Raw genomic sequence first — 18,898 nt, 5'->3', positions numbered from 1 at the left:
TTCCTACGTCGTGGACCTGTTTCCCTCCCTTCCTTTAGCATTTTTTTATTACAGATCCAATAATCTAACTGTCACAACGGGTTCCCACACTCCGGACTGCTCGCCTTGACTACTTCCTTCACCACTTCCTACGTCGTGGATCTGTTTCCCTCCCTTCTTTTAGCATTTAGCATTTATTATTGCAGATACTTTAATCTAGCTGTCACAAAGGGTTCCCACATTTCGGACTGCTCGCCTTGACTACTTCCTTCACCACTTCCTACGTCGTGGACCTGTTTCCCTCCCTTCCTTTAGCATTTTTTTATTACAGATCCAATAATCTAACTGTCACAACGGGTTCCCACACTCCGGACTGCTCGCCTTGACTACTTCCTTCACCACTTCCTACGTCGTGGACCTGTTTCCCTCCCTTACTTTAGCATTTTATCATTGCAGATCCATTAATCTAACTGTCACAAAGGGTTCCCACACTCCGGACTGCTCGCCTTGACTACTTCCATCACCACTTCCTTCGTCGTGGACATGTTTCCCTCCCTTCCAATGGCATTTCAGTATTGCAGGTACATTAACCTAACTGTCACAAAGGGTTCCCACACTCCAGGCTGCTCGCCTTGACTACTTCCATCACCACTTCCTACGTCGTGGACCTGTTTCCCTCCCTTCCTTTAGCATTTTTTTATTGCAGATCCATTAATCTAACTGTCACAAAGGGTTCCCACACTCCGGACTGCTCACCTTGACTACTTCCTTCACCACTTCCTACGTCGTGGATCTGTTTCCCTCCCTTCTTTTAGCATTTAGCATTTATTATTGCAGATACATTAATCTAACTGTCACAAAGGGTTCCCACATTTCGGACTGCTCGCCTTGACTACTTCCTTTACCACTTCCTACGTCGTGGACCTGTTTCCCTCCCTTCCTTTAGCATTTTTTTATTACAGATCCAATAATGTAACTGTCACAACGGGTTCCCACACTCCGGACTGCTCGCCTTGACTACTTCCTTCACCACTTCCTACGTCGTGGATCTGTTTCCCTCCCTTCTTTTAGCATTTAGCATTTATTATTGCAGATACATTAATCTAACTGTCACAAAGGGTTCCCACATTTCGGACTGCTCGCCTTGACTACTTCCTTCACCACTTCCTACGTCGTGGACCTTTTTCCCTCCCTTCCTTTAGCATTTTTTTATTACAGATCCAATAATCTAACTGTCACAACGGGTTCCCACACTCCGGACTGCTCGCCTTGACTACTTCCTTCACCACTTCCTACGTCGTGGACCTGTTTCCCTCCCTTCCTTTAGCATTTTATCATTGCAGATCCATTAATCTAACTGTCACAAAGGGTTCCCACACTCCGGACTGCTCGCCTTGACTACTTCCTTCACCACTTCCTACGTCGTGGATCTGTTTCCCTCCCTTCCTTTCGCATTTATTATTGCAGATACATTAATCTAACTGTCACAAAGGATTTTTACACTCCGGACTGCTCGCCTTGACTACTTCCTTCACCACTCCCTACGTCGTGGACCTGTTTCTCTTCCTTCCCATAGCATTTTTAGAATTACAAATACATTATTCTAACTTTCACAAAAGGTTTCCAGGCTCCGGATGGGTGCCTCGACTACTTCCTTCACCACTTCCTTCGTCGTGGACCTGTTTCTCTCCCTTCCCATTGTGTTTTTAGAATTGTAGATTATTATAACTGGTACAAATGCTTTCCACACTCCGGATTGCTTGCCTTGACTACTTCCTTCACCACTTCCTACGTCGTGGATCTGTTTCCCTCCCTTCCTTTAGCATTTATTATTGCAGATACGTTAATCTAACTGTCACAAAGGATTTCCACACTCCGCACTGCTCGCCTTGACTACTTCCTTCACCACTTCCTACGTCGTGGACCTGTTTCCCTCCCTTCCTTTAGCATTTTTTTATAACAGATCCATTAATCTAACTGTCACAACGGGTTCCCACATTCCAGACCGCTCGCCTTGACTACTTCCTTCACCACTTCCTACGTCGTGGACCTGTTTCCCTCAATTCCTTTAGCATTTTATCATTACAGATCCATTAATCTAACTGTCACAAAGGGTTCCCACACTCCGGAATGCTCGCCTCGACTACTTCCTTCACCACTTTCTACGTTGTGGACCTGTTTCTCTCCCTTCCCATATCGTTTTTAGAATTGTAGATACATTATTATAACTGTCACAAATGCTTTCCACACTCCGGAGCGCTCGCCTTGACTACTTCCTTCATTACTTCCTACATCGTAGACCTGTTTCCATCTCTTTCCATAGCATTTAAGTATTACAGATATATTAATTTAACAGTCACAAAGGATTTCCACACTCCGCACTGCTCACCTTTCCGCTTCCTTTACCACTCTCTACGTCCTGGACCTGTTCCCCCCCCCCCTTCGCATAGCATTTTAGTATTACCAACATCTTTGAATATTTAATATTCAATGTCAACATTAAATTGAATAATGTAAAAAGCTGCTTTGTTCTAAATATATACATATATATATATTTTTAATTTAAAGTTGAATTTTAATACTAAACATAAACGGTATATAACTGCCGATTAATATTGTAGTTCAAGTTCGGTTTATTATTCAGAAAGTTGTGAAATTTAATTAACTCAAACAACATTATTCTGAAACCTGTGAAATTATAATGATATATATTCATAGACGCCAAACTGTTTACTCCATGAATGAAATAGCTTAGAGTAAAAGTCGTTCTCTCTGTCTTAAGTAGACAACAAAATTGTTGGTCGCAAAACGTAAACAAATAAAAAGAAGAAGAAGGTAGCTCCTAATGTTATTCTTATGGGACAAATTTAAAAATGTTTTTAAGGTTTTTATAATTACTACTGAACGGAATCGTCTAGAATTTTAATGAGGTCTTCCCACTGGTGTCATAATTATTTGTGAAAAATTTGAACGCTATAAGTGCAACGGTTCTTGAGTTTTTGGTGCGAACACACTCACGGACTCACGGACTCACAGACAAGCTGACAACTTTTCTCCGACTCCGCTATACACGATACATAGATTCGTTCACTTCGTACACTCATCTACCAGATATAATGTTGGTTCCAGACATTTTCAACACCCTGTATATAAAAACTTGAACAATTTGAAACAAAAAATGGATCATGACACAAGTTGGCGGATCGTAGGCACGGCTCAAAGTAGGCAATTTGTTATATTATTAACAGAAAAATAAATTCAATCCTTGTGCGCCTAAAAACTTTTATTTCTAAGGTATTAATTGTTCAACCTTATTGATCTTGTTTTAGTTTTAAAGAATCTTTTAAATTCTAGATAAAAGTGTTTTGGGACATTTTTCATAAAAGCAGCAACTTTTTGTAATTTATGTAATCCAAATTAAAATAATTGCAATTTTAGAACCAACACAGATTAGGCACCTTTTCATAAAATCAGCTTTTTTTAAAATCAATTCAAGTTATACAAATTTAAATACCAGCCATTTTAAAACAAACCAGATTTTTGTTGTTGTTCTTTTTAAAAATATATCTTGCTTTTAAAACTGTATACCAAGTTTCATAAATTAGGTTACCTTGAATAGTTTTTGCGCAAAACAAAGAAACGAAAAGAAGGTACCTCGCAAACTAGGTATTTAAAAAAAAATATTCTTAGTTTTTTATTTTTATTTTGACCCAATAAGAAGGATGACATTTACTTAATAGGATTTTCCAACATGTAACTTATGCTTTTTATGATGGTATCAATTTTCAGTTCCCGGCTCTTACACTTTAATGTGATCAATTATCTACAAACAGCAAATTCACCCACCTGTGGCAGAGGGGAAGGGTACTTGGGAGTGTTCTGGAAGTCGACGTTGGCCAGAGTTATATGTCCGAGAAACTGGATTCTGGTGACACCCCTGAAAGGTTCTCTGTGTTTGTAGGAGATGAAGTGCCGACCATCCACAGCCACCTGACAAAAGCACACCAGGGGAAGATTAGTATTGAAAAGCTAAAAAACCCAAGGACATCTAGGTCCAGTTTCGAAAGTCTAGATGATATGCCTTTTCTCAGGATCGACTGTTAACCCCTCAGCTACCCAGCCTATAATAAACAAGGCTATAGTATTATAAATACTTTAGATACTTTAAGAATTATGTGGAAACTAATAAATACCACATGTTAACTAATAAACCAACCTTCTTCATGTTATATATGCTTTCAAACAACAAAAGATAAGTGGTTAAATTTTTGACAATTTTGAGCCCGGAGAAAGTGCACAATAGGAAGTATAGTCTTGTATGTATTTAGTAAGTTATGTAAGCAAACAAACAATAAGCCTGCATTAAGTGAAGCAAGTATGTTGCTTAGACAAACCCATTATCGTATAATATATACGATTTAATTTAGTCTAACATTCGACAACTTTCTTCCTTCCTACTTTGCTAAATACTGTACAAATTTGGGAATCACCATTTTAGCGAATTTCCCATAATATGGGAAATAATTGATTGAATAATTGAATAATTAGAAATAATTGGTTCCCAACTTATAGGGAATAAGTTATTACCGTAATACTCATGGTATGACCTGGACCCGGGACCGATTTTTTTGAGGTCCTCAGAGACCAAAAACACCCTCCGTTCAAATTCATATATATATATATATATATATATATATATATATATATTGTGGGGTGGTTTGTAAGTTTTCAAGTATGTGTGGTATTGGTTTGTAAGTGTTTTGTCTCTGGCTCGATTGGGGTGTTAAAATTGAATTCTTGATTTTCCATGCTTAAAACAATAAGTTTTTTAGTAAAAATCACCCTGGTGGCAATTGCTTATCACCTCTTTTTACTTTCCAAATCTAATAAGGGGTATAGCCTTAACCTTGCCTCATAAAACCGCTACCTTCCGTAGTAAAATATGATAATTTATTGCATAGAAAATACCATAAAACTATCGTTTTCTTAAAGAAGAGATTCTAACCTTCATATTCATATATAAAATACCCCTGCTACAGCAAACCTGCCAACTAAGTGCATTTTCATTTGTCTGAATTACTTTTTTATTAGGTCTAAAAAAACAAAATATATTTAATGATACCGTACCTAGGTTTGTTTCTGCAAGGAAACTAATTAAGTGTGTTTTAGTAATTTATTTATAGCTTAGAATAAAATAATAAAAAATGCCATGTTTGATCAAAATATATCCATAAACAAACAAACGACAACATTTTACAATAATGTCCATAAGAAAAACATGGGAATTTTGAGTTTAAGATTGTTTGAACTTTCTCCGTTACCAATAAGCGTACAAAAATAATTAGAAATACTAAATTATTTGTTTTTAAGCTCTTTAAAAAGATCTAGAGAGAAATTATAAAATTTTGCGTTTTAAGGGCCAAAAATGAGAAAAACTATTTACTCCATAAAACCCCTCATAAAACCTCGTTCCCATTGTTCGATCATGCTGGTTCTCGAATCCATTCAGGTTTACATTGCCTTACACCTTTGAACCAAATTGATCAAAATCAGACAAAAATTACTCAAATTATCACCGTGCCCCTTTTCCCCTAATTTCCTATTGGGAAATTCGCTAACACGATCGTGTACCTTATTATTGAAAAAAGTTGTTGTGATTATCTGTGCCTTTTATTTGGCTACGACAATTATTGCAATAAGTATTAATGTTTATCTGCACCTTTTATTGGGTCCTCCTGGGCCCAAAAAAGTGGTTTTCGAAGTGAGTGGTCTGTGTGTGTGCGTGTGCGTGAGTATGTTTGTCCGGATGTGTACATAGCTACATACCACACCTGTGATCCGATTTAGATGAAATTTGGCAAGTATGATCCATGGTATCTCTAGGAGTTTTTTAATGTTTTTAAAATTTAGATTTTTAATGATGATTGTACCATACAAACCCATAAAATAGCGGAAAAATATAAAATGTTTTTAAATGGCCCGAACGATGTTACTAGCAGTTCATTATGCTGCAGCCCTTTAAATTTTGAACGAAATATTAGAACTCCCATTCCTGTAAAAATTACGTTTGAAAGTTATCGTGTTATTTTCCTCTACAAACCCCATTAACAGTAAAATAAAATTGGATTTTCAAATGGAAACCGGGTTTGATTGAAATTAGTATTTTGATGGTTCTTATAATTCTTAACAAAATAATGCAATCTCTCATTCTTGTAAAAACTAAGGTTCAAATGTTAATGCAACTTTTGTGACTTACCCATGATAAAGGTTGTTGATAAGCTAATCGGAGAAGGTATGTTTTAGATTGCTGATAATTTTATTAAAGTAATAGATCCGTGCCTTTAACGACACGGTCTCCTGATCATGTGAATGAGCATGAACACAGGAAACTGGAAGTAATTGGTGGAATAGTGGGATTAACACAGAATGATATTGCCTTTGACAGGTTGTTTATGATAGCACTTAGCACCAGAAATGTCACGATTATGTGGCGAGTTTGAAAACCGGTACAATGTTTACATGGATCCCATAAGGGCTATGTATCACGAAATTTGGGGAAGCAAGCTAAACACAACACTCCTTAATATAGACGAATTGAAATATGTACTTCTCTCATATTGTAAACCTTTTGAGGAAAGTGAAACCAAGCTACATACCTTGCCTCTGAACCAGGTTATGACCGAAAAGGAAGCAAATGATCAACCGTGATACCATAGGACAAGACTGTTTTGAAAAGTATTGTCCATCAGCACTTGGATAAAGGTGAGATATGTGTTTTGGGTCGTATGAGTAAAACTGAAGACGTCCAAGTCATCAAATGTGACAAAGGCAATATCTGTTTGCGATAAGGTAATTAAGGTGAAGGAAGAAAGTAGCCTACTGCATATGTTCATTATAGCAGCTAGAAATCACCGAGCATGTTCGCGAGCATGTTCTTGACGGTGTTGGCGGTGAACATGTTCGCCCGTGAATGGAGGGGGGGGGGCAAGTCGGCAAGTCGGCATATTGTTCTTTTTGGGAAAAAGATGTGTTGCACTAAATTGTGTGGATGTGTTGAGTGTAACAACGTACCATTAGAACAAGCAACAGATTTTGATGGCGACAAACAATGACTGTTTAGTTTATACATTTGGAGAATTCAGTATCTTATACTATGTTTAGTATGTGATGTGAGTTTTGTTATTAATCATTTTAACTTGCCAAGTACTTTATTATTCACAGTAATGTATTACACAATAAGTCCGTGGTATCAATAAATACCATAGCCAGCCGTTATTTTTATATTGTCGTTCAATAAAAACATTTCGGCATTCAGTAAAATTTTAGTTAATTTTCACACAAAATTCGCACAAATATCAGTGGGCGTTATACCCATAAAAGTCAAACATTTATCTTACAACTGGTTTTGTTCCTACAATTCCTAAACACAAAAAAATATATAATTATCATTGTAAAGAAAAGTTATAACACTTATATCTTACTTTACAGTCACGTTTCTGTGACGTTTGGTAGCCATCTTGGATTAAGGCTTGTATTTAATAATGAAAAAAATAGCAACAAGTAATTTTTTCATCCTAAGGTACACATTAACAATTTTCAAAATTTATTTCAATTTTAACAGGCCAGTCTAGCGAATGATACACACCAGCCCACACTAAAATGTTTCAGTTAGCGCGATAACTTGAGCAAAAATGGTCCGATCTTGATTACATTTTGTAGAAACGTTTAAACCTACGTTTATTCAAACGAGCTCGAACCAGCATGAACGCACTACGGGAACGGGGGTTTATGTGGGGTTTTATGGGGTAAAAATTGGTTTTTCCCATTTTTGACTCTGAAAACAACAGATTTCTCAATTTCTTTCCAGACCATTCAGTAGAGCTTTAAAAAAAGAAATAATTTTGTATATTAGAGCGTTGTTTTATGCCTAACGGTTGCGGAGATAATAAAAAAGACTTTATATTTTAAATTCCCATGTTATTCTAATGGAGAATAAAAAAACTGTTGTAGTTTGCATGATTAAGGATATATTTTAATCAAAGTTGGCAATTTTGTTTATTTCATACTAAGCTATCAACATATAAATAAAAACACATGTTAATACCTTCCTTGTAGCAGCAAACCTAGGTACTCATTAAAATTATTGTTATTTGAATAGGAAACAATTCTGACAATTTTCAGGGCACATTTTAGTAGAAATCAAGCCAGGTAAATGGAAATCCGCCTAGTCTGCAGGTTTGCTGCAGCGGGGTTATTTACATTTAGAGCAGTAAAAGCAACACATATTATCATTAAACAATGAAATTATCACACATTTTTTTTATGATTGCTACTTTTGACTCATCGAAAACTAACCATAAACTCGGCTTCGGTGATGTAGAATTCGAGGTGGAACGGCTGTCCTCGACGGAACGGAAACCTTTCAGCAACTGATCCCTCCTTATTGCCCCACTTGCCGTTCATGTAGGTATTACGGTATGTATAGATCTTCTTCTTACCAATAATTGGACTAAATTGGAATACAATGTCAGGCGAATCATAGTCTTCTTTATATCCAGACAAAAAGTTCACTTCAAACCTGGAATGGACGGAGATTCATTTGTAGACTTATCAATTTAGTTTGTAAAAAAATTTACATAAAACACTTTAAATTAAAAATGACTAGCTTTTGCCTACTCAAAATTAAGAGGAATTATACATTATTTTGTTGAATTCAATTTTGTATGCAGGTTTGTCTGAAAACCAATGAATTTGTTAAAACATGCTATATTTATTATACCTTAAAAATTATCTTATAATGAACAATGGAATGTGGATAACACTTTTACACTGTACTTCTTTTACACTTTTAGCATATTTTGTGATATAAACACGCAAGTAAAAATGTGATGAATGGTAAATTTTGTATTGAAAACCAGTTATAATTATAAAAAAAAACCTATCACAATGACTAAAGATGAATAACATTTTATTTTGTTTACACCATTAGCATTTTTCATGTTTTTTTTGTAAAGGGGAAATGTAAACCGTGATCTTGTAACGAACCACCGTTCCTAGCCTACTTGTAGTTTACATCAATAATTAGCAGCCAAGTGACAAAATGGCACGTGAGTCCAGAATTGACCATGCTAAGGCTGACAAGTCAGTTCAGTTTTGAAGGCAAGCGCTATAACTACTCAGCTACTAAGGTAATCAAGCATATTCATAAACATAATGATATTTCACCTGTGGGTAAAGTGATCAAGTAATTAAGTGGTGATTATCTGATAATATAACTTGTGTTTAAACATACTTAAAAGTGACAAAAGTTAATCTTACCATGTAGCATTATCATCCAACGTCCCTTCAATTATAAAAGAAGACTGGGCATAAGGTTGAGCCGTCAACTTGTATACTGTATGTATTCTCTAAAAACGATTACTTCATTAATACAGTATAATATTACCAACAAGATTGTTTTTTTTTAATAGGTTAACAGCTGTGTACCTGTTCTACGCACGGGGATCTTATAGTATTCAGTTGAAACCTTCTTATATACAATAGGTCTTGAGCTTCCCTATTAGGTGCGTCTTGGAATTTTTGAAACACATACACGAACTGTACACTTATACACATGACGAATAAAACATAAATACACGGTAGGCTTACTTTTATTTTTACGATGGACATGTAGACACGCGTCGGTCGTGTGCCGAGTCCCGACTGAAAACGCTCATTTAAAAAAAAATGTAAGTTTCCCAGCCATATACAACACTGATTCAACGTATTTCCCCGGTTATCAAAACTCAAGAACAATTTTATACACAAAGAATCTCTATTTTCATTTGCCCTACAAATTATTGCACTTGTGATTAATTAAATCCGTTATGTAAGGAGAAACGTTTTTAATCTTACTTGGTTTGGATTTGCTTTCAAAACGTGATCGGAATTGGTTACGGTATTTGTGAACACCATTCAATGTAAACGCATCAGAGACAACTAGAAGAAATAATCTTGTTTCGAACAGCTGTTCGTTATTTTATAGATGAATATGTGATAAACATTGGGAGAAAACTTTACAAAAATCTCACAAAATTGGGTTTTAAACACCGTCATTGTATTTACAAAGTGGTGACGCCATATTTTAATGGCTAAAGACAATCTCGCCAATTCAGTGAATACATAAAATGATTTGGAACTTGATAGGTACTCTCGTTTTGCAGGAGAAGGCAACGTAAATGGCTCTTGGGCCGTGACCGACAGGAAGACAGACAGACGGACAGACAGAAATTTAGATAAGACTTGTTTCGGTTTCTTCAATGTATAAAACGTAAAAATAACCTAAAATTTTATGATTCTGAGCAATATACATACAAAACTCCTATTTTATTTATATAGATCGGCGTCGCTCACCTTTTTTAAAACAGGAGAACTCAGTCCTTTGTAAATTGGCCTTACAGTTCAATACACACTAACACACATTTGATATACAAAAATAATAATAAATGCTCGACTTTGGTTTTCAGTTCCGACGTTTCGCCAGATGATAATGGTCAATGGTTTGATGTAAGTAATCTATTTTACAATGTACCTACAGTCCCATGTTTGGGCATCGGGAAACGTAAATTGATTAATGATGACACTCTTCCTGAGAGAACTAAACTACAGATTGGATCTATCATGGCTCACGATCTGTGTAGATATAAATCATGTCCAGTTAGAGGATTGTGTTTACTCTTAAACGGCGGGTGTTCTGAGTCCCATTTTAAGTAACATCTTTATGGAGGTCCTTTGAACAGAAAGCCATTATTACGAAAGCTGAGGCTAAGCCTAAGCTATGGTTACGTTACGCAGATGATGTGTTTTGCCTTTAGGAAAGTTATATTTCAGAACTTACTAGGTTCAAGGAACATATCAATAGCATTTGGGTGATACAATTAAGTTTACAATTATTGAACTCGACAATGATTACAAACTTATGTTCTTATATGTAATGGTTGATAGGTCCTCAGGCACTTGGCATACAAGCATGTACAACATTGGCACGCTACACAAGGATTTTCCAGTGAACAAGGGACACGATTAGAGTTTTGCTTAAACTGCAGAAGACAGTAATTATGTTTTCGTTACTGCAGGAATATATAGGATTTCGCCGTGACCACTAGAGACTATTATAATACCTGCTTAACCGTGTGAGATACCTAATTTAAAATGTTTACATTATTGTGGGAAACGATAAAGATGTCGACACAACCACGGGAGACAATCAGATATTTGAAGACGATGATGATTATTTCATTACGGCAAAGATAATCAGGAGTCTGAAGTGAACGCAGGAGACGATAGTGAATTCAATACGATCGTGGGAGATTTAGAATTTAGCTATGATTGCCGAAGAGAACGATTGTGTTTTTGTTATTCAGATTTTTCCCGTGACCAAGGGGACGATCAGAAATTTGCGAAGATCGTGGAACACAACGATAATGTCCACACGACCACAGGAAATATGTATGACTAGCAGAGTACCCGTCCTTCGTACGGGGTTGGCATATAAGTTTAAAATGTGTCTTGCACTTATACTCAAGCTTTGCGTTTGCAATAGGGGAGGACAAAGTTTGATAAACTTTGCATCTTCAAATTGGCGGTATACTGATGATATTACGCATTTACCATAGCCAAAATGTTCTAGCACCTCACCTAAACAATAAAAAAAGAAAATATTACGAATTCACAAAAAATCACAAATTATTCATGACATTACAAACATAAACATAACTGTAAACAATTCAACTTTGACAGTTCTCATTGCGTATCACAGCTTTTTGTTGCTGCTTAGTTCCAATTAGCTCATATGTTAATCGGGAATGTGAGCTATCATCATGCCAAATTTCAGCCCAATCCGTCCAGTGGTTTATCCTTGATTGAACTTCAAACAAACACACAAACTTTCACATTTATAATCTTAGTAAGAAGTAAAATTTGTTTACAATGCAAAAAACGATGATTATGTTTCGGTTATTGCGGAGGAAATTCAGGGTTTTTTAATGACCGAGGTCGACGATGATGATATCTACACAATCGTGGAGGGGGATTAGAATATGGTTGTGATTGTGGAAGAAAATGAAGATGTATTCACGACTGTATAAGATGATCAACATATTACCTCAAACACGCGGTCGATCTCCAACGTAGGACGCCCAACGTCTGTCTGCCCTCCTTCCACAGGTTTTATCTAAAATTCAGATACATTGGGTTAAATTAAAACTATGTTAAGATCAATTGATTTCGAATAGACAAAAAATAACCTTTTTTTCTCAACCTGGATGTTACATTCCACTGACGAGTATCATGACTCATTTTTGTTTAAAGTTGTACTAGTTTTTATAGTACGTGTTTTGTAAATGTCGATGTTCTGATACCCCCAGTATACATGTGTCCGCTATGTTCGGTGAACTCTTCTTACTCCTGATTGTCAACGAGACGATTTATAGGCTCTATGGTTGGTAATGATTAAACATCTTTGTGATTGTCAACCGTGGTAAATCTAAATGTCATTTTTGGTTTTGTTGTGGTTTCTCCGCTTTTCAAAAGACGTCTCTCCACATGGGAACACGCTTCCAATTTTTTTTAGCTTAGATGCAGGTGCGATATTTGATCTTTTTCAGATGTGTGGTCTTTGAGAAAGTCGTAACTTACATCTTCGATAACGTGTCAGCAATCACATTCTGCGGGATTCTTCCGAACTCATTGACAAGAGCAGTCAACTCAGCAACATTGGTGATAAAGTGCTGGTAGAAACCTATTATACCAATAAACCTGTCAATACCCTTGGCATCCTTGGGAAGAGGAAACTCCATAATGGCCTGGAACCTTTCAGGGCAATGCAAATGTCCATGTGAGATACTAGATGACCAAGAAAAGAGAATGGCGGCTTAACAAAACTAACCTTGTCTGGATTTACCGTAAGGACAGCACTATGCAATCTACTAATTGATTCCTCTAGCTAGATGAGTCATATGGTCTTCGAAACTCTCACTGTATACCAAAAGGTCATTGAGATAATTGAAAACATATTTGAATTTAACGTCATGAAAGATAGAATGAAGGAGACTGGTGAGACTCTGGGCCCCACATCTTAACACACGCATTAGAAGTGTGTGAAATGGTAAAAATTCCACGGGACACAGAAGGCATTTGAGGATCAGGTTTCAAAGTAATATGGTGGTAATCCTGATTCAGATCGAAAACATGAAATATGTTAGCCTTACCAAGCCTATCAAACGCCACATGCAATTCGGGGAGAGGCACAAAGTCGATTTCTACTTTTAAGCAGTTTGCAATAGTCCGGGACCATTCTGGACTTGACATTGGGCTTTAGGACGAGAAATGCCGGGATGCGAGACTAGAAAGAGAGGGTTTAATAACATAGTTTTCCATATGTTCAATATTCAATTGGACTTTTCCAATCTTGTGTTTAAAACTACACAACGTTTCTGGAGGTGTGTAAACTCCTCCCGTTATCAAGTGAAAAATACAAATGCTACATTAATCTTAATCCTATGTTAAAAATATTTCTGAAAAAACTTGGCAGATTGCCAGAAAATATAACGTTGAAACAGCTTTAAAATCACATAACCCCATAAGACAACTAGTTTCAAAAACAAAACCAACAAACCAAGAACAAGCCTCCAAACATGTTATTTACAGTATCCAATGTGAGTGCAATAGGGAATGTATAGGTGAAACTAAACGCCCACCACATGTGTGCATAAACGAACACAAGAATAGCACAAAAAAGGGTACAACAACATTAGAGGAAGGATTGAGCAATTTTCCGCAAACAAATCAGTTTTTTTTATGAAAGATCTGCCCAGACTAGTAAAAGATGGTGGTCCCGGTGCAAACACAAACTGATAGAGGCCCTTTTGTTTTAGCTCCTCAATCACTATATCGACGAGCTCCTGCTCACCGATTCCCAAACGTGTGACTCATTCTATCGTACGAAAGTCCCCCACATACTGGTCGAGAGACTTGGCATGTTGTTGAGAACGGAAAGAACTCTCTACCTTCATTTTCTTCACAACATGTTGGTGCATAAAAAGCTCCAAGACTTCCTTGTGGAAACCATCAAATGTAATGCCTTCTGAAGCAATCAAACAATCTGTCGTACGACGGATTCAGATAGTACATAGCAATGAGCTGCGTCAAAGTTGAATCAGAGATGCCAGGGTACTCACGCATGCGCAGCACATTATCATAGAAAAAGAACATGCCACCGACATCTAATCTATCCACCAGCCGAAAACCACACAGGACTGAAGCGAGGGGATGGGGTGGCTTAGCAAATTAATTTGACAAGGGAATTGCCAATATTGACTTGAGGACCCAACTAAGCAAGAAACTGTAAATTTAATTTGGCCGCGGACAAGGTGGATGTATGAAAGTGGACACCACAGCAAGCGTAAGCATCTGGAGCATTGTACTTGGTGACAATAGTGCCCAAATGGGAGTTTCCCGGAGCAATAATTTAAACATCAGCTTTTTAGGTGTTTCCACCAAAACCTCTTAAAAGGTGTCTTAAAAAATCTTTATTTTTTCCTTGACAGACGTGCCCGCCCGGATACTCTCAAGTGTCCCTTCCAGCTCAAGAATTCTTGCCTTGAGCCAATATTTAACATGGTCTTGGATCTCAAGTGGCTAGCTAACAATTTAAAGTGATTTCGCCAATGTTTTGAGCCAGCAGGAAAGTTACTCCAACTACTGATTTCACCATTTAGTTCTTGCATTCATTCTCTACATGATTCATGCTCCTCCTTCAAGTGACTGATCCCAAAATTAAGGCTTACAGTAGACTCTTGATAATTCGAAATTACCTTTACCTACAATCTGTCTACAATGCACATATACAATACACCTAAAACAATACGTCCTGCAATTGCTAATTTTAAAATAAACGAAATTAAGCCTGTGAGTTGTTTAACATAAAGGTAAATGAAAATTTTGAAAACGTAGAAGGATTAAAGAAACACATAATAACTGTTGGCATGATTACACAGTGCTAACGGAATCAAGCAAAATACATGCAACATACATAACTATCATCTCCCCCCCCCCCCCCCCCCCAACCCTAACCACCTCTAAAGCCCCACTCCCTCTCATACACACAACACTCTCTCTCTCACACACTCAGTAACACTCTCTCTCTCACACTCTCTCTCAGTAAGACATATGAAATTGAAACTTTGCACAAACATTTATGATAACTATTAAAAGCATTAAAAGTATGGATAGGGAGTACTGAAACTGTATATATTTCAAACAGAAAAATAAATTCATTCTGTTTGCGTCTAATCACTTTGTTTCTCAAGTATTTATTATTCGATCTTATTTGGTGTCGTTTTACAGGAAATTTCAAATGCCGAAAAAGGGTTTTTGGTAACTTATCATAAAAACAGCAACTTTTGAGTAATTTAGTTTACAAATTAAAGTTGCCGCCATCTTGGAACCAACACCAATCTGGCCCCTTTTCAGGAAAGCAGAAATGCATTTTTTAATTTAAGTTATATAAGTTTAAATACCTGTCATTTCGAAAACAAACAAGATTTTTTTTATTTACTGTCCTTTCTAAAATATATTATGCCTTAATAAAACTGTATACCAAATTTCATGAAGGTAGGTTTCCTTGAATAGTTTTCGTGACACAAAGAAGCGAAACTAAAATATCTCGCATACAAGGTAATTTTCGGAAAAAAAATTCTTCTAGTTTTTTTATTAAAGTTTGACCCATTAAAAAGAATTACATTGACTCCTCAGGATTATTCATAGTGTAAATTATGCTTTTTATGATAGTGGCACGTTTTAGTTACGCTACAATTCCAATAAATAATCTACAGACAACAAATTCATCCACCTGTGGCAGAGGGGAAGGGTACTCGGGGGTGTTCTGGAAGTGGACATTGGTCAGAGTTATATGTCCGCGAAACCGGATCCTGTTAATATCTCTAAAAGGCTCTCTGTGTTTGTAGGAGACGTAGTGCAGACCATCTACAGCCACCTGACAGAAGCACACCAGGGGAAGATTAGTATTGAAAATCTCAAAAACCCAAGGACATCTGGGTCCAGTTTAGAAAGTCTAAATGATATAAGCTCAAAACATCCAAGGAGAAATAAGTTCAGTTTCTAAAGTCTAAATGCTATGCTTTTTCTCAGGATTGACTGTTAACCACTCAGCTACCCAGCTCATAAACAAGAATACATCATTATAAATACTTTAGAGACCCTAAGAACTATGTGGAAATATTGCATTTTGCTAATTTCTACATGTTATATAAGCATTCAAACAACGAATAATAAGTGGTTAAAGTTATGAAAGTTTTTAGCCCAGAAAAAGTGCAGTATAGTCTTGTATGTATAGTAAGCTGAGTAAGCAAATAATAATTTAGTCTATCAGATTACAAAACCCTTCCTTCCTACTTTGCCAAATAAATATTTTGGAATTACTATTTTCACATTTAAGCAGTAAAAGCAAAACATCTTTAAAATGAGAAGTATTCATGCTACCTTTGACTTTTCCGAAACTAACCTTAAACTCGGCTTTGGTGATGTAGAATTCGAGGTAGAATTGCTGTCCTCGATAGAACGGAAACCTTTCAGCAACTGATCCCTCCTCATAGCCCCACTTGCCATTTATTGCTGTATTACGGGATGTGTAGACATTCTTAATAAACCATGGTTGAAATTGAAATCCTTGGTCAGAGTAATCTTTCATTGCACCGTAGTTAACGCGAGGCCAATCATCGTAAACTTCATTTCCAATCAAGAAGTCAACTGCAAACCTGGAATGCCTGGAAGTTAGTTTGTGTGGTGCCTTTGATTCAGACTAACTCAGTGAAGTGAATTATCAATTAGAATTCTCTTGAACAAGACTTTAAAATCTGCAATTATTCTGCATTAAAACAACATTAAATCACGAACATAAATAAAAAGTGTAAACTCAAATGACATGCCTAAATCTTCTAAATGCAAAAATGATTAAAAATAAACAATATCAGCATTCTGACACATACTTTCTCCCATTAGCTTGTCATCAACTTTTATCATGGCTAAGCGGTGATTGTATATAGCTAAAAATTCCTAAAACTGCAATAACTTTCGAACCGTAATTGTTACAGCAATGGGGTATTGCACTATCTTTTTAATTATAAGGACCATAAAATAAAAATTTTGATCAAAACCAGCTTTACTAAAAAAATCTGATTTTTTTGTTATTATTTCATGTTTTTTATGGAAAAAAACATAAGTAACAATAACTTTTGAACCGTAATTTTTATAGACATGGGAGTCATACCATTTTGTTCGTAATTTAAGGGCTACAACATACTACATTTTTATCAAAATCGTTCGGCCCATTTTTTTAAATCCAATTTTTCCTTTATTTTGTGGGTTTTATGGGGTAATCAACATTACAAATCAAAATTTAAAAAAATTAATAAAATACAGACAAATCTATACATATGTAGATTTAGTTCGTCAAACATTTTATGAGAAATATGTTAATTTTAGAATGTTGACTAACTGAAGTATAATCCGCATGATCAGGAATATTAAACAGTATTTTGTTTGAATTCAAATTTGTTATGCAGGTTTGTCTAAGAACAATGAATTTGTTAATCCGTGCTATTATTTGACAGACATTGGCAATTATAATAAACCAACACTAGAATGTGAGTAGCACTTTCAGCGAATTTCCCTATAGGGAAGTAGCTATTACCGTAGGTGGCACGGTAAGACCTAGACCCGGGACCGATTTCCTTTTTCATTTTGATGTCCCCAGAGGCCAAAAACACCATTCGTTCAAATTTTTATATATGTATATATATATATAGACTTATATATATATATATACGTCCGTGAACGCGATAACTTGAGTATTTTTTGTCCGATTTTGATGAAATTTGGTTTAAAGGTGTAAAGCGGGATAAACTTGAATGAGTTCGCGAACCAGCATGATAGGACCATGGGAACGGGGCTTTACGGGGGGTTTTATGGGGTAAAAATTGGTTTTTCTCACTTTTGACCATCAAAACACAAAATTTCTCAATTTCTCTTTAGACCTTTTTAAAGAGCTTAAAAAAAAATTAATTTAGTATATAAAAGTATTTTTGTTCAGTTAATAGTAACGGAGAAAATTAAAAAAATTGTAAATTTAAAATTCCCATGTTATTCTTATGGAGAATATTGTCAAATGTTGTAGTTTGCTTGTTTATGGATCTATTTTGTATTTTGATCAAATTTATTTATTTTGTACTAAGCTATCAATATTTTACAAAAAAACACACTTTATTAGTTTCCTTGTAGCAGCAAACCTAGGTACTCGTTAAACCTAATGTTATTAAAATGTATTTAATTGAAAATCAATTAAGACAAATGGAAATTCGCTTAGTCTGCAGGTTTGCTGCGGCGGGGGTATTTTACTTACATTTTTTTATTTTACTAGCATATTGAATACCTAAATATGCATACCTAGCATATTTTGAGATAGAAACTCACAAATAATAATGGGACGAATGGTGACTTGTGTGTTGAAAACCTGTTATATCTTTTCCAAAAACACTTATCGCAGTAACTGAAAATAATTTCAGATTTACAATTTTCATTTATTAGCATTTTTCATGTTTTTTTGTAAAGGGAAAATGTAAACCGTGATCTAGTAACGATCCACCTTTCCAAGCCTACTTGTAGTTTGCATCAATAATGAGCTGCAAAGTGACCAAATGTCACTTGGGTCCAGAATTGACCTCGCTAAGGATAACACTAGTCACGTTCAGATTTGAAGTCTGTAAGTACTGTAAGTACTCAGCTACAGCTACTCAGACAATCAAGTCCATTCATAATGATATTTCACCTGTGGAAAAAGTGATCAAGTAATTATGTACTGATT

General features: G+C 35.9%; 1 protein-coding gene across 3 annotated transcripts in view; it reads right to left on the bottom strand.

The window, feature by feature from the left end:
- The window catches only part of LOC129005764 (uncharacterized), an 84,434-nt gene that overhangs the window by 42,766 nt on the left and 22,770 nt on the right, over positions 1-18,898 (bottom strand). For all 3 annotated transcript variants that reach the window (XM_054434765.1, XM_054434766.1, XM_054434767.1), the window contains 6 exons: positions 16,541-16,793; positions 15,869-16,012; positions 12,122-12,190; positions 9,298-9,386; positions 8,335-8,557; positions 3,826-3,969 (listed from right to left, as the gene is read on the bottom strand). In XM_054434765.1, coding sequence (XP_054290740.1) covers positions 3,826-3,969; positions 8,335-8,557; positions 9,298-9,386; positions 12,122-12,190; positions 15,869-16,012; positions 16,541-16,793 — 922 coding nt within the window. The remainder of the gene's footprint in view (positions 1-3,825; positions 3,970-8,334; positions 8,558-9,297; positions 9,387-12,121; positions 12,191-15,868; positions 16,013-16,540; positions 16,794-18,898) is intronic.

The sequence above is a fragment of the Macrosteles quadrilineatus genome, unplaced genomic scaffold (genome assembly GCF_028750875.1).
Source record: "Macrosteles quadrilineatus isolate MER2022 unplaced genomic scaffold, UCM_ALF_1.0 Scaffold_32__1_contigs__length_1466915, whole genome shotgun sequence".
Lineage (NCBI taxonomy): Eukaryota > Metazoa > Arthropoda > Insecta > Hemiptera > Cicadellidae > Macrosteles > Macrosteles quadrilineatus.
Note: the sequence above shows the minus strand (reverse complement) of the source record. Positions and strands in the feature narration are given on the sequence as shown.